Below are 25,936 nucleotides of genomic sequence, written 5' to 3'. Positions count from 1 at the left end.
TCCACTGCGAGTTTCGGTCAGCAGCAGGAGGGCAGCCCGGTGTCTGTGCTGGTGGCATCCATTTTGTGATGCCAGGGCTCTAGATGATTTCTACCGTGTAGTACAGTGTGTACATGTCGTCCCCTCTAGAAGGGTGGGATCCTACTCCCACACCAGTTACTGGTGTGGGGGTAGGATTCCAAGTTGTTTGACACCAAACACGACATGTTTTGATGCAGTCATTCCAAAGTTAGCATTTACTGCGAGGTTATAATGCACTTAAGAGTATATGGTTTAACCGCATCCACAAACAGCAGCAGAGAATAGACTCTGCCAGCTGCAGAGGGGTCCTGCTCAGGCAGAAGCACCCCCTCACATAGTAAACCAAGCACCCTGCCCTTGGGATTGATAGGGCCTACCATAGGGGTGACTGATAGGTTTATATGTGTGTGCATTGTGAGATATAGGAACCTATACCTCAGTGAGGAGTGCTAACACTACCTCACACAGGCTGCAGTAGCTGGCCTGTGGTGTCAGATTGTGAATGCTTCCCAGGGGTGGCATAATACATGCTGCAGCCCCTGGAAGGCCTGTGAAGTACCAATGCCCAAGGTACCTAAGGTACCATATACTAGGGGCTCATAAGGTACCACAGTATCCAATCACTAGTGCATCTAATATGCACACCAATCATTTAAGGGAGTAAGCAGATAGGCTGGGGTCCTGGATAGCAGGATCCCAGCCAGACTAGTCAAAAACCATTCAAACACCAGGAAAAAAGTGGGGGCAACCATATAGTCAGATTCCACCTTCCTACAGTGAGTGAGTTCTAGATTTACTTATGTTTAGACTTATGGCTGTATATATTAATGCTACCAAGAATATCACCAGTCATCTTTATAGCATTCCTAACACAGTCTTCTAAGCCCCTATCCTTCCAATATTAATCCCCCTCAGTGTTAGTTTTGATCAGAGAAATCTTTAGTGGTCTCTCAAGAGCTTACACCATCTATACTTATAGAGTGGCAAATGGTCAGTCTGTCTCAATCATTAGTTACTGTGCCATTCACATACTGGTCAGCCCACATTCATGAATGTACTGGTCAATTATTTTATTTATGTTTTTATAAAGCATGAACAAACTCCCGAAGGCACCTTGTCGCTGGAAAAAACACAGATTTCAACCTAACAGCTGAAAATGCACAAATAATGTATATCCTATTTGTAAAAAAAAAAAAGGTCTTAATGAGCTACCTAAATTTCAGCAATGACTTTTTGATTTTAATTTGCAATGGAAGAGTGTTCCGCAGTTTAGCCGCAACTACTGAGAAAGATCTGCCAAACAGCGTTGATGTGTGAAATCTAGGCACATTTACTGGTAATGCGCGTTTCGATCTCGGATTGTGTTTCGGAGAGTAAAAATCAAAATGCTTTGTTAGAGGGCTATGTTTCCCTCCGTACAGGGCTTTATAAACTAGGCAAAATGCTTTGAAATTGATCCTTTGCTGAACTGGCAGCCAATGGAGTGTAGCTAGTGCTCCTGAGATAGAATTGGATTCGCTGACATTTAATATCAGTGTGGCTGCTGCATTTTGAACCTTTTTGTAACTTTTTAAAAGATATGGTTGGAAGTCCTAAATGCACTGAATTAAAATATCTATAAGAAATAAATGCATTGACAATTTGAACCCTTTGCTTAACTGAAACATATGAATGATTCACTTTAAATGTCTCAGTTGAAAAACGCATACGTATGGAGCATTTTATTTCTATCTGCATTGGCCATTTCATTGATACAGCAGCTGTATGAGTCCATGCAACACAGGAGCACTGTATGTAAAAAGACTCCATCTCTGGATGATACCAATTCCTCCCTCTCCATGGAGCTGCTGTTTGAGGTATAGCCAGTGAGGCCAAAGACACCACTATGTTTCATGGATGGTTGCTGTATCAGTGAATCACAAAACGCACCCCCTGGGCTGTATTGCATTATAAAGCGTGTTAATTCCTCGTGACTTCTCTGGCTACTGGGAGCAGTACCCGGCAAAACCCCTACACAGAGGCAGCATCAGACACTGCACCGGCCTCCTACGATCATGGCAGTGGCGTAGCAAGGGGGAAGGCGGTCCGCCCCGGGCAGCACAAGTTTTGGGGAGGGCGCTCCCCCTGTTCTTACCAAGCAGCCATTGTGCGGGTCAAACGCAGGAATTGCCAGCACCCCCTTACATGCTGCCGCCGCGGGGCAGCAAACGCAGGGACCGCCACAGGCGGCCACAGGTCTAGCTACACCGCTGACGCAAGGCGTTCATCGGCTGTGTGCCGACTCCTGTTGATAAGGCTCTCTGAACCAGAATACTTGGAGCTCAGGTCCAAAATACAATCCACAGCCAACTGCCTGTCAGTACACAGATGGCTAAAAAACACAAACTGCTTATAATCAATTGCTTCATCTCAAAAGAGTTATATCCTTTATTCCAACAATCAAATTTCTAATCCACATTTCAAGCTTTAGTATTTTCACATTTAGACAGAGACAATGCATTTCTTTCAAAGATATTTCAATGTTCATTGTTACCATTGAAAGTTTCTTCTAGCAGCTCGCTTTGTGGTATGGGTGAAAAAACATGATCACATCATTCACGTTTTAATTTCAGCACAATGGCTGCCTTGTGGAGGCATGGACAATCTTTACAATTGGCTACATTTTTTTTAGCCACTATGTAAATTGTAACAATAATGCAATCTGTCAAAAAATTGTTTCTGTATGAAGGAACAAGCTACATGCAGTAACTTGGTAACTCACAAGAATTAGAAAAGCAAAAATCCCTTATCAGAGCACCTCAGCCTACACGTAAAGAATATGGAATACAGTTTTAAGGACATCAGGGCAGATTTACAAGCCCCCTGCGCCACCAGTACATCACTTTTCGTGACGTACAGGTGGCGCAGGGGGCTCCTCCATATTTACAAGGAGAGGAAAAGCCACCCTGAGTGACTTTTTTCTCTCCTTGTAAATACGGCCCCTTCACACGCAGCACTTTGCGTTGAAGGGGCGTTCCATGGGTGTTGCTGTGGGTGTTCCCACGCAACACCCATGAAACAAGACACATCTCCAGATTTATGAGAAATCGTAAATCTGGAGATGCGTGTGAATGCTACGCAACCCTAGAGGTGGCGTAGCGAGGCGCAACAAGGAGAAATGTTTTAATTTCTCCTCATTTTTCCTCTTTCAATGCGTGCTGCATTCTACAGCACGCATTGAAAGAGGAAAATGCCTGTAGAGATTGTTTTTGTGCAGAAAGGTGCCCCTCCTGGCACAAAAACAATCTCCCCACGACGCAGGCCTCCTTGCACTATGGTGAAAGGGTGCGGGCACCAGCGCATGGCTGCAGTATGTGCGCCAGTGCAGGGGGAAGCACAGAGATGTGACATAATCTTGTAAATATGTCGCTTCCCTGTGCTTCGGAAGTGCATCAGCGTGGCGCAGCCAAAAGGCTTGCTGTGCCACGCTGCAGGACTTCCTCGTAGATCTGCCCCATAATGTTTGGCATATTTGTAGCTTCAGTTGTGCAAAGAGCTTGGAACCCTTTAGTGTCATCTTTGACTTAGAAACCAAGTCAGTGTGTCAGGCCATGTCACAGAAGCTCTTGATCGTTTTACTGTATATTGTATGAAATATGTTTAACGCAGAATTATCAAGTGTTTTATAATATGACATTTCAGTTTGTTTATAGTATAAAATTGCTTGACTTTGACACAGCCCTACAAAACATTTAAGTAAGGTCTGCATGTTACACCAGTGGCAGATTATGGAATATAGCCCCAGCTTCCCAACTTGAACTCTGTCTACAGTATATATAGTATTCTAATGCCTGTGTGCCTCAAGAGCTACAAGGAGTTTTGAAATGGAGTTCTGCATTTTATAAAGATCAAAAATAAAATGAAAAAAGAAGAGACACTTTCCTGACATTTGGCAATTACTATGCTGAGTTAAGGATCAAATTCAGAAGAGTGGTTCGCTAATTAGAAAACCATAATATGGCACATTAAAACTGGCAAGTAAGATGGGAGAGTGGGCATTTGTCTCACAGTATTGTTAATTAAGGTAAGTTCTGCTCAACACCCATCCTATGTCAAGTAAAAAGTAGCTTACAGGCACACGTCGAAGCCAGCACAATGCTTTCCTGGCCCCAAGCCGTAGGATCATTACACAGGCCAGTGAAAGAGCCTTCCTTTTAAGAATTGTTAGTTCATGGCTTCTGAACAATAGGCACTTCTGTGGTCTTCATCCATCCCTGTAGTGGTTATTTCAGGAAGCGAATGCTCATCTTCTGCTCTATACTCATCTTCTCAAGAGACTGATGGGAAATAAATACAGTGTGGGAGTTATTCCTTTTTTAAAAACATTTTTAGTAAAAATTATACAAACTGTAACACTGGTATAAAGACACAAAACAAATCTATCCAGTGAGCCTGTTTCACAAACTGCACTTTATGGTAGGTTTTGTAGAACTAACTAGTACTACAAAACTTACTTCAAAGTGCTAGTCACAAACTGCACTTTTGTAGTAACTCACATGTGCAACTTACCTTTTCCAGGTACCTACTATTTGTACTTAATGGAGGTAGGGACTTTTTAGGAAATAATGGTAACTTAAATTAGATTATTTAAAATAGTTAAAAATATAAATAAATATAAATTAATGTTAAAAAAATATGTTAAAATAGTACTTATTATTTGAATCGAAAATATTTAATAACTTATTTTTCATTTAAAAGATAATGTAGCATTACATTGTAATTAAAATAACATTCATTTTAATGTATTCTATACATCACTTTTAATAATTACTAATGCACATTAAATATTTATTTTCTTTCCTCAGGTTGGAATACATTTTTTATTCAACTTAAAAAATAATTGTAATTTAATTAAATATATTTCTATTAGTTTAGAGTTTTAAGACAAAAATAATTAAATTATGTGGTAGCATTTTTCTATTTTGTTCTACATTTAAAGTAAATATATCAAATGAATTTACATTAATATGTAACATAAAAATATTGTAACTTTTTTAAAAGTTTTTTTTTATGTTCTCTATACTTTGCTATGCAGAGATCTCTGCCCCGGCTATAGAGTCTCCCTTTGGTAAAATATACGGAAAAATTAAAAAAAATGCATTTTACTAAAAAATAAATATTATTAATTTAATGCATAAGATTACTACAAAAGTGTAAGTTAAGTGTCATTAATTTGTGTATTTGTTTGCTGAATTAATATTTCTAATTTATGCATTTGTTTGGTGAATTCTATATTTTGCTTTATTTTATTTAGCCACCAAAAACTGGAATCAACTCCTCCTCTCAAGGTCTGTGACTAATTTCCAGAATTTCAAAAAGAAACTCAAAACCTGGCTCTTTTAAACTCCAGGTACACATCACCTCCACCAGTCGTATAGAACTAGGATAGCCTTTTCAGGGTGACATGTGCAATTTATAAACCTCTATAACTTAACTTAACTTACCATAATGCAATCCAAGACTAGCTGAGTAGATGTAAAGGTAAGAATAATAATTCTGTACTTATCTTGATGATGTGGTGGATGCGATATTATTGTAGGTCGATATTATCTAGCACGATACAGTGCCATAAAACTCTCACAGAATGTGGCAATATTACTGCCTAGACCATCATGTACTCGCAGAAGGTGGTGGTATTAGCAGTGTTTAATTTGAGCCTTTGGTTTAGGGTGCTTAGCACCGGCACTTAATTCTCAATACCGGCACTAATGACCGTCCACCACATGGTGGTGTTGTCTGTTTGATTTTGAGATGAGCCCACAACAGTGCTTAATAATTCGACATGAATTAAAAATTACAACTCAGACTATTCCATACCATTCTTATAGCTTTGGGTAGCCTGGAATAGACTGTATTGTCACAATTCTAGGAGTGCGATGTGTAGTAATTGTGTTGGTACCACCATTGGCAGCGCAGGCAGGGGCGATGGGTGGTGCAGACTGCAGTGGCCTCCTGAGAAGAGCCCTGGCACTTATTGTTTTACAAATGAAGCACTGGGTATTACCGAACAGTTACACACTCCTACAAGTACTTGGTAATACTGCCTAGGCCTTCACATACTTAGAGAGGAGCTGGTATTTCTATTGCATAATCCAGCTGGATTGTGGTGTTCTCATGAACATCAACATATTTTTGTCATTTATACTGCTCTTGTGCTGACCTGCACAAATTCCTGGAACGAGATGGCGTTGTCCCCGTCCAGATCTGCTTCCTGGATAGTTCTGTCAGTGATGCTCTCCAGCTGCTCATTTGTTACCTGCACACCTACCATCATCCGTAGCACCTGGACAGGGGAGACAGGAAGATTATATTACTCGTCTCCCTCAATTCACACCCTTTTACCTTCTTGTGATGCTTCAGGAGCCATGTGACACCAGCAAACATACTTCATCCACACACTCAGTCTCACTGTCCTCATTTCCTTCGTCTTGCACTGCCCTCTTCCTCTTGCTCACTCTTGCCTCTTGCTCCCTCATTTTCAGTATTTTGTCTTTTCTACTCACCCTGTCTCACTCTCTTATTTGTTTTCTCTCAATTGCTCTTTCTGCTTCTTCCTCTCACACAGTCACAATCTCACTTTCCTGCTCTGTCCATTTCTCTCTCGTTCCTCCCACACTTATCTTGCTAAAATTCTCAACAGCTGTTACATGGAGGTTTACATGGCCGTTGGAATTATGTAGCAACACAAAAAGATGATGGACAGAATACTGAACATTGTCAAACATTCACCCCCAGTCACAGATCTGGGTTAATTCCATCTTTTTTTTGCTCACTTCGTCACCCTAGTTTGGAGCCAGCGATATACAAATCAGTCTTGACCCTGCTCCCTATGGGAACAGTCTAGCCCGAACTGGCAAGCCTGGTCCTCAGTGGACCAGAACCAGGCAACCTGGCACTGGTTTCGGGTGAGGCTAGCTAGAATCCAGTGGCACAGGGAGCACAAGACCCAGGTCTGGGCATGCCCTTTACACTTATGGCAACTATAGCAACACAAAAAGATGATGGTTGGAATGCTGAACATTGTCAAACATTCACCCCCAGTCACAGATCTGGGTTAATTCCATCTTTTTTTTGCTCACTTTGCCACCCCAGTTTGAAGCCAGCGATATACAAATCAGTCTTGACACTGCTCTCAATGGGAACAGTCTAGCCCGAACTGGCAAGCCTGGTCCTCAGTGGACCAGAACCAGGCATCCTGGCACTGGTTTCGGGCGAGGCAAGCTAGAATCCAGTGGCACAGGGAGCACAAGACCCAGATCTGGGCATGCCCTTTCCACTTATGGCAACTATAGCAACACAAAAAGATGATGGTTGGAATGCTGAACATTGTCAAACATTTAACCCAGTCACAGATCTGGGTTAAATCAGTTGTTTTTTGGCTCACCATGCCATCCCAGTTTGGACCCAGCCATATGCAAATCGGTCTTGACCTTGCTCCCCCTGGAAACAGTGCAGATTGAACTGCCAGATCAGGTCCTCCCTGGACCGGAAACACGTATTCTGGGGCCGGTTTTAGGGTATCACCCCATATCAGTCAGGCTAGCTTGAATCCAGTGGAACAGTGAGCACAGGACCCACGTTTGGGCATACCCTGCCAACTTAGGTCAACTGTAGCATCACAACAACGCTGTCATTATGTGGAAGGAGAGAACCAAATTATGTGGCAGAGCTGACAAAATTATGCGCCAACATAAGGCAAATTATGTGACGTTATGTGGTACATTTTGTAATAGTAATACTTCATTATTTTGTCATTTGTACACATGATCGCTGGGCAAACTTTCACCTCACTAGTACCGGTTTAACACTCAAAAACAGCAATAAGCAATAGGAAGGTGAACCTTTGCACAGGGCCTTGCAATGAGCGGAAACACATGTTGCAGTTTTTTTAGTAACTTTTCATCCGTTTGAGCTAGAAACAATGGGGCAGATTTACAAGCCCCTTGTGTGACTTCTGTGCTGCAGTTTCGTCACTTTTTTGACGCAACAGCGGCGCAAACAATGTGGCCTATTTACAACGTGACGCATCTAGGGAGACGCGTCACGTTGTAAAGCCCTGCGTCACATTATACCTGCGTCAGGTATAATGTATGCAGGGTGGGCGTTCCCAGGCAGGAAGTCCTCGTAAAAGTGACTCAGTGAAATCTACAAGATTTCACTGCGCCACTTTTAGGACGCCACTGCGTCAAAACCTTACGCCTGCTTCAAGCAGGCGTAAGTAGTGATGTAGTGTAGTGGGAATAGGCCTCAACATGCATTGCTGGAGTTGCGCCATGCTTGCGACACGACTCCAGCAATGCGTGACTTTTCCGCCAACAGATGCGTCAGAATTTCTGACGAATCTGTCAATCCTTGCGCCATAGTGCGTGTATTGTAAATACGGCGCATCTATGGTGGCGCAAGGGTTTCTAAGGGTGGCGCAGGGAAAGTGATGCATCCGCAGATGCGTCACTTTCTTGTAAATCTGCCTTAATGTTTTTGAAACTGCAGCTCATGCATCAGATGATGGATTACGTGGCAAATCCATAACTATGCAGGAAAGACAGCGTCTGCAAAATCATATAATCTCAATGACCTGCATATGGTTCAGTGCTGCTGGTCCTTGCTGATTTATCCTATGTACACAGGGGCCTTTATTCTGGTCTGCTCTGCCTTTTCTCGGGTACCCAGCAGCAGCGACTTGCTAGTCTTTGCAGCTCTCTCCGAGGTATACAGTGGTCTAACCCTGCAGTCCTCTCATTTACTTTACCAGGTTCAATGGGCCCTATCCTTGCTTGCCTCTACCCAGCCATCCCGTGCACATCACACCCTCTTCCTCTCACGCCTTGCCACAGAGATGCACTCCTTCCTGTCCCATTCGTCCATTACCTGCATCAGTTCTGCCCTGGAGATCTTCCCATCTCTGTCCTGGTCGTACAGCTGGAAGGCAACTGGAAAATAGAAAAAACGTCAACCAGCGCAGTGACTGTTCAGAGCAATGCCATAAACATGTACATTTATCCCACTCTCACCCAGTCCTTGGCCTATTTGATGGATCACATACCACTGAGCTGGGGAGTACAGTCTGCTTTCCATGCCCATCCATTGCTTGGCCTCCCTAGAGCAGGCCGACATCTAGGGAAAGGGCGCACGTTGATCTGTTGCCTCTCCCCTTCAATGGGTTGTAGATTTTTGAATCTCTGTACAGATTTACTCATATCGGCTTCTGTTAAAAATTGAACTGACAGCGTGTGGGACCATGCCCATGCATTGTTTATATACTCCCTCTTGAAATGGATTACATCCGAGGATCCTAATATATGTGGCAATTGTGCCACTAAAATGTATTTAAATGTGCATTGTATACGGCCTATTTGCCTAGAGACATCTATGCTCCGTGCTGTACATCTGTGAACATAAAAGGAAAAACCATAACATGAAATCTGTTTCTCAAATGATACACTAGTAGTGCTGCATTTTCCTTTAATTAGAAAACTGTTAACTGTGCTTTGAGAAATGACGTTTCAATTCTGAAGGACCAGTTTGGGTTTGGGCGACATCTAGTGGTGTCAGTGGGGGCACTGTTTAGACAGAAGCACCATGGGTGGCGTCAGGTTAGGAGAGTATACCAGAGCACAAGGATGTAGGTAAAGTAGGTGCCACACTGTCTGCTGTACCCTTCATTGACATTTTAATTAAGACTCTGTTAAACGTTCCAAGTTGTGATGAAAGTCTTTTAATATTTTGTTGGCAAAAAATTAAATAGGTCAAAACATGTTGACTCTGTTGAGATACATCAGATTATAAAGCGCTTTCTAGATTTTAAACTTGTGGGAGTGTGGAAAATATTAAGGGGCATATTCATTAAAGAGTTGCGAAACCCTTGCGCCACGCAACGGGGCACAAGAGTGACGCAACTCTTAAGGTAAATTTATCAAGCCAAACAAGTCCACCTTGGAGGCTTGATTAATCCAGAGCAACGCAACGCAAATCGCTGCGTTGCTTTATTCTGCCCCAGGTAGGCGTTCCATGGGTGGAGCGTGGTTGTTTCCAAGCAATCAGACATGGATTTTGCCATTACTGGTAGACCTGGGAATGCGTCAAAATGCTACACCTAACCAGGGGGTGTCACAAGGAGAAATCTCTTTATTTTTCCTTGTTACTTCCTCTTTCTATGTGTGCTTCATTCTGCAGCACACATAGAGAGAGGAAAATGCCTCAGATTATTTTTTAGTGCAGGAATGTGTTCCTTCCTGCACAAAAACAATCCTGATTACAACACAGGCATCCTTGCACAATGGTGCAAGGGTGCCTGTGTTGGCGCTAGACAGCACATTGTGCACCAGCACAGGGCAAAGACAGGAATGTGCCATATTATGTTAATTACAGTGCATTCCTGCCCTTTCCCTATCATGCAGCGCAACGCAGCAAGGTGATGTGCTGCGCCCCTGACTGACCCCTTGGTGATCCAATCTTTCTTTAAACAGCTGAACTGCCGGAGATCCCAGTCTCTCATAGGGAATCCTTGGAAGCACCACTGACCGCCATCGAAATCAGTGTGGCCAGTAAGGAGCTAGCCCGTAATAAAACTCAGGGAACGGATGGACTTCCCGTAGAGTTTTACACAACCTATGCTACTCGCCTAATCCCACAGCGCAATTCCCGAAGCGGCAGGGTCTTGAGCTCAAATGTCCATGGACTCGATAATTCTCGCTTCGGTGCCTGACCTAATCATGGGTTCACACTCTGCAACTCTGGGCATTAAGCTTGCTTAATCTCCACAACGGCCCCCTGCGGCGGGATGCCTGGCTTTCACCTTGGGGATGCCCTGTAGGGGCTATCTCACAGGGAAAAGCCAGGACGGGTTCCCAAGGCAAGCGCGGAGATACCCCTTCGGGCGTCGATTCAGGCGTTATATAAGAAACATAATAATAATAATAATAATAAGATGTACATGAACTCACTAGATAAAGGTATGCTGCCCCCCACCACTAGACAGACATTGGTAACCTCTATAATGAAGCCTGGTAAGCCATCCTCCGATATGGCCTCATATAGACCTGTATAGCTCCTCAACACTGAGAATAAGATTCTCAGCAAGGTCCTCGTGAAACAACTTCTCCCTCTGATCCCAAGGCTCATCCATATAGATCAATGTGGATTTGTCCCCAACCGTAATACATCCCTCAATATACACCAGCTTTATCGTGTGATGGACGCGGTGCACGGCCAATACCCCTGGGCTGGCTGTCTCTCCTTTGAACTCCGGCAGGCATTCAACACACTAGGTTGGGACTTTATGTTTACTACTCTCCAATGCTTTAGGGTCCACCTAACTTACATTGTATGGGTAAGATTACTACTTCCACAGCATGAGCTTGAACCAGTTCCTACATCTTGGATCCCTACCCAATCTCCCGTGTACTAGGAAGGGATGCCCGTTGTACCCATTGCCTGTGGTGAAGCAAGGGGGAGGGTGGTGGGGTACTATAGGGCGGTCTGCCCCGGGCGGCATGAGTTTTGGGGACAGCGGCCTCTTCCCCCGGCACTTACATGCAGCCACAGGGCAGAAAACGCATCGACCGCCACAGTCGGTACAACGTCTAGCTACGCCACTGCCCATTGCGATTTGTATTTGCGTTGGAGCAATTGGCGCAGTGGATCAGACAGGGGGCTAGGGGCTGGGGGATTCCCATAGGACCCACAATCCATGCAATATCAGTATACGCAGATTACATGGTCTTGTAATCAAAGGACCTCCGGATGAACCATGCCGAAACTGCAGAGACATTCTCCGACTTTGCAATTCTTTCTGGTCTTTCCGTTAATATTAATAACTCATATGCTTTCTCCTTTGACTGCACATATTCCAAGACATCTCTGCCCTTTGGAGACACAAGTGTCCTGGGAGCATCTCATACATTTAGATATTTGGGGATTCAGATACACTGTGAAGAGCTGGATCTCATAAAGAATAAAGCAACCACGTCTCTGCAGTCACGCCAGTTTCTGGATTACATTGCCATTCTTGGTGGCTGGCACTGCCCAAAATGGTCATGCTTCCACTTATTCTTTATTACTTTGTGAATCCACCCCTTATTGATCCTGACCCGCTATTTTAAGTCTTTGGACACCTTACTGACAGATCTAGTGTGGGGTAATGGCAGACAAAAGGTTGGTCTGTCCAAACTACAGCTACCCACAGATAGAGGAAGGATGGCTGCCCCTGACTTTAAATCCTACTGTCTGGCAGGCCAGTTGTAGTGGCTCTCTGTCTGGTTGGCCAGGCAGAACTTCCGGGAAATTGACTATACCACAGCTTTGATAACTGAAGGCAGACTCCATACCTTACTCCACCCGGGATCCGCTCTGCCACCTTCAGCTCCCCTATTTCTGGGCCTCGCCCTTATTGGAGAATGGCATCACAATACACCACACTGGCAATTCCATATTCACCTAATACACCCTTGCTGGGACTCCCAACGACAGCTGGAGGCCTAATGGAGAAAAGACTATATACCTCTGGATAGAGGGTGGAGTATTAACGGTTGGTACATTGTTCAGGGATAACACCCTCCTGAACCACACAGACTTCATACATACACAGGGCCTGCAGGACAAACTATTCCTAACACACGCCGGCATCGCACAATACATATGGCAACATTGGGTGCCCGGAAGACACTGAACCCCCTACACACAAATTCCTTGAAGCAATCCATACGAAGGGTCATGGATGTCACCTAATCCGATGGCTGTACCGGGGACTACAGGCACATCTCTTAACATATCTCGCACCTTTATGCACTAAATGGGAGGAGGACCTGGGTCATGATCTTTGAGGGAAGGAATGGACCTCCTTGCTGGAGTATCCCAAGAAAGTCTCATGAAACTCACAATTCAAATGTATTCAATTCACCATATTACACAGGTGTATCTCACACCACATAGGCTACATCCGATGTTCCCAGACGTGTCACCTGCATGCCCCCGGTGTCGTGCCCAAGATGGTACACTGGTACATATGTTGTGGGCCTGCCCTTTGATCTCCTCTTACTGGACACAGATCCGGACCGCACTGTCAGAGTTAGCTGAAAGAGAGACTTGGCACTCGCCGGAACACTTGGGCACAGTCAGCTTTATCGCTGGTGGTGCCCAGAGCGACAATGTTTGTTGGTGCCCCCCAATGACCACCTCCACCACGGATTCTCTCACTACCACCCTTTAACAGTGCCCCTCAAGTCTCTATAAGCACTCTCTCTCAGATTCATTTAATTTGTTTTATAGCGCCTCCGCCACTCATGCCAGTGTAGAGTGTCAGAGCACTTTACATCACACACACTACACAGAGACAATCAATCATAGGTATGTAAATCAGTGTATAATAAATGTTACATAAGACAGAGGACTACAAGGTGTAGGAGTTACATGTCATCAATACTGGTAGGCAGAATAGTTTAGGAGTGCATGGTCTGGGGAGGCACAAACTAAGAATTTAAAACGTAACACCATGGCTGGGTGTTCTCTTTAATAATCAGAATTGATTTCTATCTAAATTAACCCTTTTTCCAACATTAGGATAATGAAAGACTGGGAAAAAATCATAACGCTAAAATCTATACCTTGCAGTTTGCATGCAGCTCTTTGATGACAGTTGGTAGCTCACTGTTCTATGTTAGAATTATAACGTATAAACTGCAAGTAACAAAGGATCTCTTCGACAAAAGCAGTAACCCACTGATCTATTTACATTATATGCACTTTGTGATCTGAATGGTACATGTTCTTTGCAGCACGCAAATTAACCCTCCGCGCTACCTTACCATGAGTCAAAACTTCCACTAGACAAACCTCCGATCTCTCTCTAGGAAGAACATAAATCACTTGAGTTATCTTGACCTTTTTATTGTTGCCTGAAAATTGCAGGAGGCCAGGAATGCGGCAGCAGGGGATTTTAAAACCATAATATATTTCAAACATGACACCCCTACCTGAAGTCAGTGCCCGATGCGGTCGCACTGGTCGCATCGCCCTAGAGCCAGCCCTGATCTTGGGGCTATACCCGCAACCCAATGGCACTAAAGTGATATCACGATTTGCGGACCTCACACTATTAATAGCCAATCGTCTCTAAACATGGCGTTGGAAGTAGAAAGGTGGAGCCTGGAGGAAAGCACAGCCATACGCTCAGAAGAATTTAGGGGCTAACGGAAGAATGGATTGGGATGCACTATTAAATCCTTTATATCCCAAAACACCAAAGACCCTTGATTCCCTATTTCACAGACCCACTGAACACAAGATTCCAATTTGCCATTAGAAATGCTATTGCCCCCACACAGTATAACACATCGAGATTGGAGTCCCCTAAAGCAGGAGATAGGCCACAACACAACACATACAAACACTATTACCTGTACACCAGGACACTTCCAGGATAATTAGCATTCATCATTTAGAACCACGACAAATTTCTTGCACAAATAAACAGGATGTACACATTCGGGGACGACGTCTAGTTTTTAGGGGGTCGAGGGTGGGGTTGTTGTGAGTTCACAATTTCAATAGTACGTATTGTGGGATTCAAGTCAGCATGTGAAGTTAGCATAACGTATCTTGGTCTGTATCTGTACTCCATAAACAACGAGAACTGCTTTAGAAGATGGCCCATTCGTTCTCCGTGTCCTGTATGATAGAAAGGGCCGAAAAGCCATACTACGGCCATCTTGGATTATGACCAGCCGTGCCTCAGATCACGGGGTTCTCTCTGAACACCATCTGTATGATTTAGCTCGTACCAGCCTAGAGACAGGGTGAATTGTATTTACGACTGAGGCCCAAGGTCACATCTGCTGTAGGGAGTATCAAGCGAAATTCCTCTGTGCCCGAGACGAAAAGGGAGTCACCCCGCCGACCTTCTCTGTAGAAGATAGTAACCTTATGTGTGCAGCGGAAACTAGATATGGTATGAGCTCATTTAGGAGCCCCAGGGCTAACTGGTGTTTTTCCATTTGTAAGGCTTTGTATGTTGAATCTGTTATGTATATAAGTGTGACTCTGTCAAGGGGCCGGCAGTCTTCCTCGGCGCACCTGATGGGTGAGGATCGATGAGGCTCCTCTATGTAGAGTTCTGTTGTGGCCAATAAACGCTTGAACCTTCTACGTTGCCAACTGCTTATTATTGACTAGATATTGCGCGCCACTGGTAAGTGTGGCCCTTGGGATTACTATTTAGATTACTACAGTATTTTACAGACATCATATGTAATGTTATGCTTAGTCACATACACTATTAATGCCTTTATAGGGATAGACACTCTGTACTACTGGTAATGCAATTATTGATACGAGGCCATGATGTTTTTATATGCTTCTTCTAAACTGAGGAGGATGGATGTATGTGTTTTTCTCATTAATGAAAATGCAATAACATTTGTTTTTATAAAAGGTGACTTGCTGCGCTGCATGACTTTTTCATAAATATGCCCCTAATATTATATACCCACCACTATACAATCTTCACAAAATTGGGCCTTATATATATCTAAAAAAAGACAGAGCTTACCATTCTTATTGAAATTAGCACCACTAGTTGGATAACAAGAGGCTGGAGAAAGCCCACTTTTAAGCTTGCAACCTTGATGTGGAGCAGGCTGATGATGAAGCATGGCAACTTGTAGTCAAATCAGAAACAGCAGAGTTAGGTATTTTCCAATAATTATGGAATTCTTCTGGCCTATCAACCCTATTCCTTGTAGAGGGTGTAGTTCTGTTTTGTGTGCACATGCTTTTTTTTCTACAGGTGAGCATTATTCCTACTCACACATGCACCCGCCAAAGATTAACAATACATAAAACTAGGTGCAGGGACAGGAGGGGGAGTCCATAGTAGATATGTATTCAATTTCAATTATCCTTCGCATTCAGTAGATTTCGCATTATGCGATATTACATTATTTTTGGATGGCGGTAGACTGTTCAACTTGAACAGTCTTCTGCCGCTATACCACATTACCTTTTTTTACTTGAGGTCTATCCTCACAGTACAAAAATGATGCAGTTTTGCACATTCTTAGATAGCCCTCTGCATTTCTGCAAATCTGACACAACATACCAGTCTTCTATGCCTGACCTACAGATGGATAGCAAGGCTACATTTCAGAGTGCCTTTTAACCACTCCCAATTCTGTGCTTGTCTATGAATATGACAACTCATTTTTAGAATTTTTATTTATAGTTCCTTTTTGACTTGGAAGGCTTGCATTTCTTTTAACTGTATTCAACAAAATCACTTGAAAGCAAAAGAGGCCCATTTACTAGTTAGCGGTTCTAAAAACACATGGCAGTGAATTCTGAAATTGAGTGCAAGTTTATTTGCAAAAAATGGTTAAGGAAATATAAAAAATATGGGGTCTGCGACTTGCCCATGTTCTTCTAAAATAATGCCACTTTATAGATCTCTGATACCCAACAGGGCGATATGACTGGTCATCAGCGACACCATGTTCCACTGCTAGCTGTTGATTTAACAATCCAATTCATTCAGTGGGTTGCAGCGATGGTTCACCTAAACTTAACCAATGCATCTCCACTTCTAAATTGCTAGGTTTGACAAATTAAGTATTGGACAACAAGGGCCAATCTATCTTAACTTCCCCCACTCTTTCCCACAGGAACTTAGTCTTACTTAATCCACCAATCGGGCGTTAAAACAGAAACGCAAAATACATGATGTATGGTAATAAAAGACCAAACTAACGCCAGGAACCTGGGCAGAAAGACATTTTAGAACGTTCAGGTGGAGGGTCTACAACCACAGTTCAGGTGGAAGGGTCTACAACCACAGTTCAGGTGGAAGGGTCCACAACCACAGTTCAGGTGGAATGGTCCACAACCACAGTTCAGGTGGAAGGTCGACAGCCACAGTTCAGGTGGAAGGGTCTACAACCACAGTTCAGGTGGAAGGTCTACAGCCACAGTTCAGGTGGAAGGTCTACAACCACAGTTCAGGTGGAAGGGTCTACAACCACAGTTCAGGTGGAAAGGTCTACAGCCACAGTTCAGGTGGAAGGTCTACAGCCACAGTTCAGGTGGAAGGTCTACAACCACAGTTCAGGTGGAAGGGTCTACAACCACAGTTCAGGTGGAAGGGTCTACAACCACAGTTCAGGTGGAAGGATCTAGTCTACAATCACAGTTCAGGTGGAAGGGTCTACAACCACAGTTCAGGTGGAGGATCTACAACCACAGATCAGGTTGAAGGTCTACAACCACAGATCAGGTTGAAGGTCTACAACCACAGATCAGGTTGAAGGTCTACAACCACAGGTCAGGTGGAAGGTTCTACAACCACAGTTCAGGTGGAGGGTCTACAGCCACAGTTCAGGTGGAAGGTGTACAGCCACAGTTCAGGTGGAAGGGTCTAAAACCACAGATCAGGTGGAAGGATCTACAGCCACAGTTCGGGTGAAAGAGTCTACAAACACAGATCAGGTGCAAGGGTTTACAACCACAGATCAGGTGGAAGGGTCTACAACCACAGATCAGGTTGAAGGTCTACAACCACAGTTCAGGTGGAAGGTCTACAACCACAGATCAGGTGGAGGGTCTACAACCACAGATCAGGTGGAGGGTCTACAGCCACAGTTCAGGTGGAAGGTGTACAGCCACAGTTCAGGTGGAAGGGTCTACAACCACAGATAAGGTGGAAGGATCTACAGCCACAGTTCGGGTGGAAGAGTCTACAACCACAGATCAGGTGCAAGGGTTTACAACCACAGATCAGGTGGAAGGGTCTACAACCACAGATCAGGTTGAAGGTCTACAACCACAGTTCAGGTGGAAGGTCTACAACCACAGATCAGGTGGAGGGTCTACAACCACAGATCAGGTGGAAGGGTCTACAACCACAGTTCAGGTGGAGGGTCTACAACCACAGATCAGGTTGAAGGTCTACAACCACAGTTCAGATGGAGGGTCTATAATCACCGTTCAGGTGGAGGGTCTACAACCACAGTTTGGTTGGAAGGGTCTACAACCACAGATCAGGTGGAAGGGTCTACAACCCCAGTTCAGGTGGAGGGTCTACAACCACAAATCAGGTGGAATGGTCTACAACCACAGTTCAGGTGGAGGGTCTACAACCACAGATCAGGTTGAAGGTCTACAACCACAGTTCAGATGGAGGGTCTATAATCACAGTTCAGGTGGAGGGTCTACAACCACAGTTTGGGTGGAAGGGTCTACAAACACAGATCAGGTGGAAGGGTCTACAACCACAATTCAGATGGAAGGGTCTATATTCACAGTTCAGGTGGAGGGTCTACAACCACAGTTTGGGTGGAAGGTCTACAGCCACAGTTCAGGTGGAAGGTCTACAACCACAGTTCAGGTGGAGGGTCTACAACCACAGTTCAGGTGGACGGTCTACAACCACATATCAGGTTGAAGGTCTACAACCACAGTTTGGGTGGAAGGGTCTACAACCACAGTTCAGGTGGAAGGGTCTACAGCCACAGTTCAGGTGGAAGGGTCTACAACCACAGTTCAGGTGGAGGGTCTACAACCAAAGATCAGGTTGAAGGTCTACAGCCACAGTTCAGGTGGAAGGTCTACAGCCACAGTTCAGGTGGAGGGTCTACAACCACAGATCAGATTGAAGATCTACAACCACAGTTCAGGTGGAAGGGTCTACAGCCACAGTTCAGGTGGAAGGGTCTACAGCCACAGTTCAGGTGGAGGGGGTCTACAACAACAGTTCAGGTTGAAGGTCTACTACCACAGTTCGGGTGGAAGGGTCTACAGCCACAGTTCAGGTGGAAAGGTCTACAGCCACAGTTCAGGTGGAAGGGTCTACAACCACAGATCAGGTGGAAGGACTACAACCACAGTTCAGGTGGAAGGGTCTACAATCACAGATCTAGTTGAAGGTCTACAGCCACAGTTCATGTGGAGGGTCTACAGCCACAAATGTTTGCTTACTTTATAATCTCCACGTGCTAGGCTTCTGCTCTCTCTGGCACTTGGCTTTCTCATCACTGCAACCTCTTTTCAGCTTGTCTTGCTCTTCCCCTGTCCTAAAGAGTGTTTAAACATTTTGAATGCAAAGGTCTAAATCATCAAACGCTAAATAAAAGTAAAATAAAGCAGACTGGCCAGAGGTAGACTTGATGGCATGGAGTAATCTGATAACTTTCCATTTAGCTCTTCAAATGTTCTCTTATTCAGTAGCGGATCATGACTAATGGATAGCTGTTTGGTTGTGGGGACAGAGCCTCCCAAGTTTTCTCTGCTTCTGCACATTTTTTTTATCCCTCGTCCCTATATGGCCTGGCTTATGGTGACAAGCTTCTTGTTCCTGTACCTCTTCTCTTGGAAGACCACGGTGAGTTCAGTTAAAATTCCCTCCTGCATTTGTATCCACTGGCTCACTGTCAGTTGTTTACCCAGCCTGTAGTGGATGCACAGTTCTTCATTTGCAAAAATAAGTAACGGAAGGGGCCTAAAGTTTTTTTTAGCAGCCTGCCGTGAGTGCTACTGAATACCATTTTGCCTAATATTTAGTCCACCTAATTTTTCTTTCTTCTAAAACCCTACACTTCTTATCTTTTTATCTCACTCTTGCAGGTTCTGTTTTTTAACTCTCGTTTCTCTCTTTGTTGCTGTTTTCTGATCTTTTCTTCTTCCTTCTTTGCCCCTTTTTCTACCTTTCTCTCTCTTGCTAGGGGGTCAATGTCTGATAATGAAAAATAAGTCCACCAAAGGCATCTTCAGGTACAAATGAAGCACTGCGAAACCCTGCCAAGTTAGTCTCAATTAGTGGGAGTCACTTTTTGGGTGAACCACCCACACAACCTCCAAATGAGTCTCTCATTGATGCACACTTGGAAGGAAAGGATTCCACATTAGAATACACCTCAGGCCACTGTGCTGCAAAATGTCCTTCAATTCTACGAAAGATTAAGCTCATTGTTATAACCAAAAGCGGGAGTATTAATGAACACCCACTGGGAGTGGCACTAACATTGGGCTCGTTTTTGTGGAGGTTGTGCTGGTCATCTTTCCAAAGCCCTTTGTCTCCCTCTAAAGAGGTATCCGACTGCCCAGTCTGGCATGACAGCAAGTAGGGACCAGAAAAGGAACAAAAAATACATAGTGGGCCCAAACTGGATTGCTGAATGGCCCATGATATTAATTGAGGTTAACTCTGTCCTTTTCATTCAGAATTACTCTTGTCTAACCCTGGGTGTAGGTTGCGTAGTAGCGCTACGCGTAGCTACGCGAAGTGCACTTCGCACTACACAAGCTACGCGAGCTGCGTAGTGCGGTAGGGAAAATGCTGTTTGCACAGTGCCGGATGTTTGTCCGCACTGTGCAATCATTGCAAACGGCATCTTGCACAGTGCAAGCGGTCGTTTTCTGCAGCTGGAGTAGATTTGTACTCGAGCGGCAGTTTTCTCAACGCGGACTGGTAGTTTCTCATCGTGAGCGGTCGGTGGAAAATGCGCGACCATTCGCAATGAGAAACCTGACCTCACCGCATTGAGAATCTCGCAGGGAGGTTTATTTTCCACGCTCGCGATCGGCAACTTGATGTTGCTGATCACGAACGAGGAAAAAGTCTCGCCGGGATGTCATTTTGCTCGCTCGCCAACTTGATGTTGAGAACTGCGAGCAAGCAAAAAATGCCCGCTACACATTTTTACACTGTGCTACGTGCAATTCGCGTAGCGCGTAGTTGCGCAAACTACGTGAGCGTAGCGTAGTCCTTCGCCCAGGGTTACTCTTGTCCCCGAACCAAGTACCCTTCGTGAAGAGACCCTGGAACAACAGTGGGGTCGAAATGTGTTGACTCTCCCATGCCAGGGCCCAATCGATTTGACTGGACTCCAAACTTTATTCAGACAGTAGATCCTTTATTTCCGAACTCTTGCTTAACACATTCATGAGATGGAGTTAAAAATAATGTGATACAATCTAAGTATCCCCTCATGTGTACTTAAAATCTCAGATTTGGTTATTACGGCTTTCCTTCATGCTTCTTACTGACTATGAAATTGTAAAATCCTTGTAATTATCTTACGTGAAAATATGTTGTCACAAGTCAAGCTGCTTTTTTTCTTCCTACTTATCAGTCAGAGATTTAAATGAATCAGTACAAGGTTAACTTTAAAATGTATTTGGGCTTGATCCCTGGCACTGATAAAGAAGGTTATTAACGTTGCACAAACGGAATCAGCACACACAGTGTTACATCCATGGACATATAATATACATCTTGTGAAAACATGGGGTGCACAAACTTCATCCATATATTCTTTGTTTTAAAAAGAACTCCTTTATTAAAATCTTCTTAAATCAGATTTTTTGAGTAGCCAACGCATTTCGGCTCATCACAAGAGACTTCTTCAGGGCTTGATTTTTTATTTGATATGAAAAAACCTCAGAAACCACGTTCCTTCATCTAAAGCTAGCAATGTCCGAGTGAAAAGATTCTATTGATTACCAAAAGGCATATGAACCCCATATAATACAATTCTCTTATCACTAAGTCAGTTTCTGTTTAAAATCTTAATAACAGTAAGCAGCAACTTGTGTATACAGCCAAATCAAAACAATACCAATTTTGATTCATCTGTATAAACATGTTGCTGCTTACTGTTAATAAAATTGGGATGCCAACATAGGCTTGGAACACGTACTATGAGAAATTGATTTTTAAGTTCAGTCACAATGGTGACTGAAAGGGAGGGAGGGCATCCGAGTAAGACCTTGTGTGGAGGGGGGATGGGGACTGACAATACTAATAGGTGATGATACCAAGTAGAACAGTATAGACAACATTAAATCTTTGCAGTGTATGATTTTTTAGTTGGCTCTGCATCTCTTCAGAGGCATCTCTTCAATCTGAATGTACAACTTTAAAACCAAAGATCCATGGACACTTGATTTAGCACTATGACCTGATCACAAATTTGCACGTTCCCCGTTTTGCCCAGGCACTTACCACCAGTTCTGAGCTAGTGTAGCTGTACAGGCAAAATGAAAAACAAATTGAGTATTAACATGCACAAAAAATGAGGAAAAACATTTGAACTTGTTGGTCCCTATTTTGTGCATTAAGTTTACTACTTTTTCTGTCAGCAATCTCCTACTTTCTTGGTGTGATGAAAATGTACTGCAGTGACACAATGAGATAAACTTAAGAACTAAACACAATTCTAAAAGGATATAGTATTCTAAATGTAAATTTTTAATTATTTTTTAATTCCACAAAAGTCTTCCACTCACATTAGTAGTTTTCTACACACTTTAGAATCTAACTAACATTAGCCTACATTTACCCTGATCCATGTTTGATGCCTAGAATCTGGTTCCGCAAGAAAGCTGTGACGCAAAGCAGCAGCCACAGTGTGAAACGTCGATATAAACGTACACATTAACTAGTTCCAGCAAACAAAATCCATTGTGTACCATTTTCAGAATCATTCAAATTGATTATGCGATTAATAATTAAGATTGCCAGTTTTTGAAATTCTCTTCAGAAGTTGAGTTCTGATACATTTTGTTAAACTGCCATTTTTCCTCAGCCAGTTTCTAAATGTGATATGATCATTCTTGCTTAAAAAAACGTACGCAAATGTTGGTTGCTCTTGGGATAACTCTGAGGACAGGTACTTATTTTGAATGAAACTCATTAAAATATGCCAATTAACCGAGGAAGAGAGAACAGTGACTTCAGAGCCAATTGCTGGACCCTCCTTAGAAAAGTCAAAGTCACCCAGAGGGACACAAGTGAACTCTCCCCTGTCAGAAGAATCTTCTACCTGCTGACACTGCAGCTCAGCAGGGAGAGGGGCATTTAACTTAGCAGTAAACACAGACGCCATCTTGGCTAGGCATGAAGTCACCAGGGTGATTCCTAGGTACCATCACCCAGCTCTCTGGCTATAAAGGGAATGGCCAGTTGCTACAGGGCTTGACATCTCCCCCACTAGGATAGGTTTTGCTATTGGTGCCAAAGTGTGTCAGGTCTTGGAGATATGTTGCCTTCATGTAACAAAGTGATGACATGATTGTTTGCAGACCTGAAGGCGGATGTCGCAGTTATTAAACATTTTACTGCTCCTCTCACACAGACACTACAAAGTATCCAGCTTTGCCCTAAATTGTATAAGACTGTGGGCCATATTAGCAACGGAATGCGATAATAATCGCAAATCGCGCTTAGCGCGTTTTCCTGTATCGCTGTCTATCGCTGGTTGACATCGCCGTGTTAGTGGCGTATTAGCAACGCCTTGCTCAGAGGCGATGTCAAAACCAGCGATATACGGCGATAAGCAGCAATAGCGTGAGAAATCATGCGATGATTTCTCAGCGCTACTGAAATGCTTGCTAATATGCAAATGTGAACCTAACCAGACAATCCACCTCCCATGCAAAAGGTGGTTAAGTTACCTTTCAAACAGGTGTTAGATTCCTGCGATAACCACGGTTAGCGCGGCTTTTCATATCGCTTTGTGTGTCTGGGGCAGGATTGTAAATAGTGCGATGTTTGGTTTGCGACTGTTTCCCTTTACTTTTAGTGAGGAACGCCTACTTTGCATGTCATTAGCGATAAATATCGCTGACATGCAAAGCGGCGAAAAAACGGGCGCTATTGCCAGTAAACTGTCGCTAACAGCTGTTAGCGACAGCTTGCTAATAGGGCGATAAAAATATTGCCGCTTTAGCAGCAAAAAGTGTTGCTAAAGCGGCGATACAGCCCTTGATAATATGCCCCCGATGCTCTCTGACTCTGCTGAAAGGTTGTTCAATGAACTGGTTATCCCTTCTGTGATGTTTTGATGTTACTCCAGAGCTTCTCTATCCCTTCTGTGATGTTTTGATGTTACTCCAGAACTTCTCGTATTGAGTTTTCTGTTAGCAGCCTTTAGTTCTAAAATTCATCTACGTCGTTTGCAACTTTAATGCCTCTATGATATCCCTGCACTCCTACTTTCCCATAGTGCATTCATGTTTGAATTTGTGATCCTCTGCTCAAGATTCTTGTAGTTTAAACCAATGCAATTTTGGTAGCTCACCACTGAAATCTCTTCAGCCGGGTTTTGTCCTTATGGAGACATGTGGGCATATTCACGAGAAAATGTCAGAGCTCGGAGCTTCGCCAAATATGGCAGCACCCCACTCTGACATTTTCAAAATGCAGGGATGTGCTGCATTCACAAGACTATGGTGCACCCCTGTGTTTTCCCTAGTGCTGGAGCTAAATTTAGCTGCCTAGCGCCAAAGCAGGCACCCTTGCACCATAGTGCAAGGGTGCCTGCATTGCAGTAAATGGTTGTTTATGTGCAGGAAGGTGTCCCTTCCTGCACATAAACAATCACTAATGGGGATTTGTTACTAGAAGTAGCAAATTGTCATTAGTTAATGATTGTTTATGAGCAAGAAGAGACTCCTTCCTGCACATAAAGAATCATTAATCACATTTTGCTCTTTCTATGTGTGCTGCAGAATGCAGTTCACATAGAAAAAGCAAAAATTAGGAGAAATAAAAGTATTTCTCCTCATTTCACCATTCTAATGCCTGCTATTCAGTGGCGTTAGTTTTTGCTCTGCGTCAGATTTATTTACACCTCCCTGTAAATGTGGGGCAGCGTCAAAAGCAATAGGTGTTGAGGTGGAACGCCCACAGCAACACCCATTGCACGCCCCTTCCCGCTAAGTAATGCGTGTAAAGGGACCTTATTTAAAAGGCAGTGTTAAGCCACAAAAAGTGGCTTAACGCCGCTTTGTAAATATGGAGAAGGGCGCATCGCCACCAGAACGCTGCTAAAAGTGCCGTTCTGGTGGTGATATTCCCTTGTAAATATACCCCTCAGCCACAGAAACGGGCACTAGACTCCATTTATCACCGAGAACGTCGAGAATGTGTTTTGACTCCAAGATGAGATGGTGATATTCTATTTGATATGTGAATATGGTGGGTCATTGGAATCATGAGAATTTGCGGCTGCTGCGTTTCCATGTAATTATGGATTTGAATGCACACTGCCTAATCCATTATCTTCTGCCATCGGCGGTTCCTGTTCAAGGGCGTTGGGGCTCCGCCTCCTTTACATTTAAAGTAAAAACATTGCAACTATATGCTAAAATATGGTTTAATACACATTTTAGTTGGGGCACTATCCGCGTTGTTGCATGGAACGTTTTGGTGAAAGTAGAACATGTAACTCTGACTCATGCGCTTTCAGGCAAGCTGCTTCCCTAGGCGGGCTCAAAGTCCAATTATTTGCTGGGCTGACAATTTCACAGCCCTGAGACCTGTGAGGTCATCAGCTCGGCAAAGACTGAGCATCCAGGCCTAGTCTCCACCCCCTAATGACATAGGGGTAAAGTTAGCCCCGGGCGTTTCAGATAGAAGCCCTGTAGGGCGAACCCCTCCTTTCCCAACTTGTCACAGGGTGGGATGGGAACCCTGTGACGTTTGAGGAGTTGGGAAAGGGTGTGGTAGACTGTCCCCACTCCCCAGGCAGGAAGGCTAGAAATGGAGTTGTGGCGTGTGACCGAGACACACTGCTTCCCACGTATGATGCTGTTTTAGCTCTGTGTGCTGAGTGCTGTTCAGAGACATGAATCAGATCAATTTCAATGAGCATTTATGACAGCGGTGCCGGCAGTGTGCGTACGCACAGCACTGCAGGTTAGTTTGGTGACTCCACTCGGACCGACTCCTCGGCGTTGTCTGTGACGGAGTGTGAAGGAGTCAGCAGACCGGACACTGTGGCTGGCACTCGCAGACCAAGGTAAAAACAAGTGGAGAAAGGCGGGCCGGTATCAGCCCCGCCGCAGATATGGTGGGGCACCGACCCCCTCCTCCCCCCCCTCGCCTGCTCGC

The 25,936-nt window shown here is 44.1% G+C and overlaps 1 protein-coding gene across 2 annotated transcripts in view; it reads right to left on the bottom strand.

Moving 5' to 3' along the window:
• Positions 1 to 2,424: 2,424 nt before the first annotated feature.
• LOC146797975 (calcineurin B homologous protein 2-like) overlaps positions 2,425 to 25,936 on the bottom strand; it is a 76,521-nt gene continuing 53,009 nt past the window's right edge. The window contains exons 5-8 of one of the 2 annotated variants that reach the window (XR_014968575.1): positions 8,929 to 8,990; positions 6,221 to 6,343; positions 3,937 to 4,337; positions 2,425 to 3,892 (exon numbers count right to left, since the gene is read on the bottom strand). Coding sequence is in view for 1 of the 2 variants with exons in the window: in XM_085625195.1 (XP_085481321.1) it covers positions 4,284 to 4,337; positions 6,221 to 6,343; positions 8,929 to 8,990 (239 nt within the window). In the remaining variant the exon portion in view is untranslated. Of the gene's footprint in view, positions 4,338 to 6,220; positions 6,344 to 8,928; positions 8,991 to 25,936 lie in introns of both variants that reach the window. The other variant, XM_085625195.1, reaches the window with a different exon arrangement.

Source organism: Triturus cristatus, chromosome 9, assembly GCF_964204655.1.
Source record: "Triturus cristatus chromosome 9, aTriCri1.1, whole genome shotgun sequence".
NCBI lineage: Eukaryota > Metazoa > Chordata > Amphibia > Caudata > Salamandridae > Triturus > Triturus cristatus.
The sequence above is the reverse complement of the archived record's forward strand: the minus strand, read 5'-3'. Positions and strand labels throughout refer to the sequence as shown.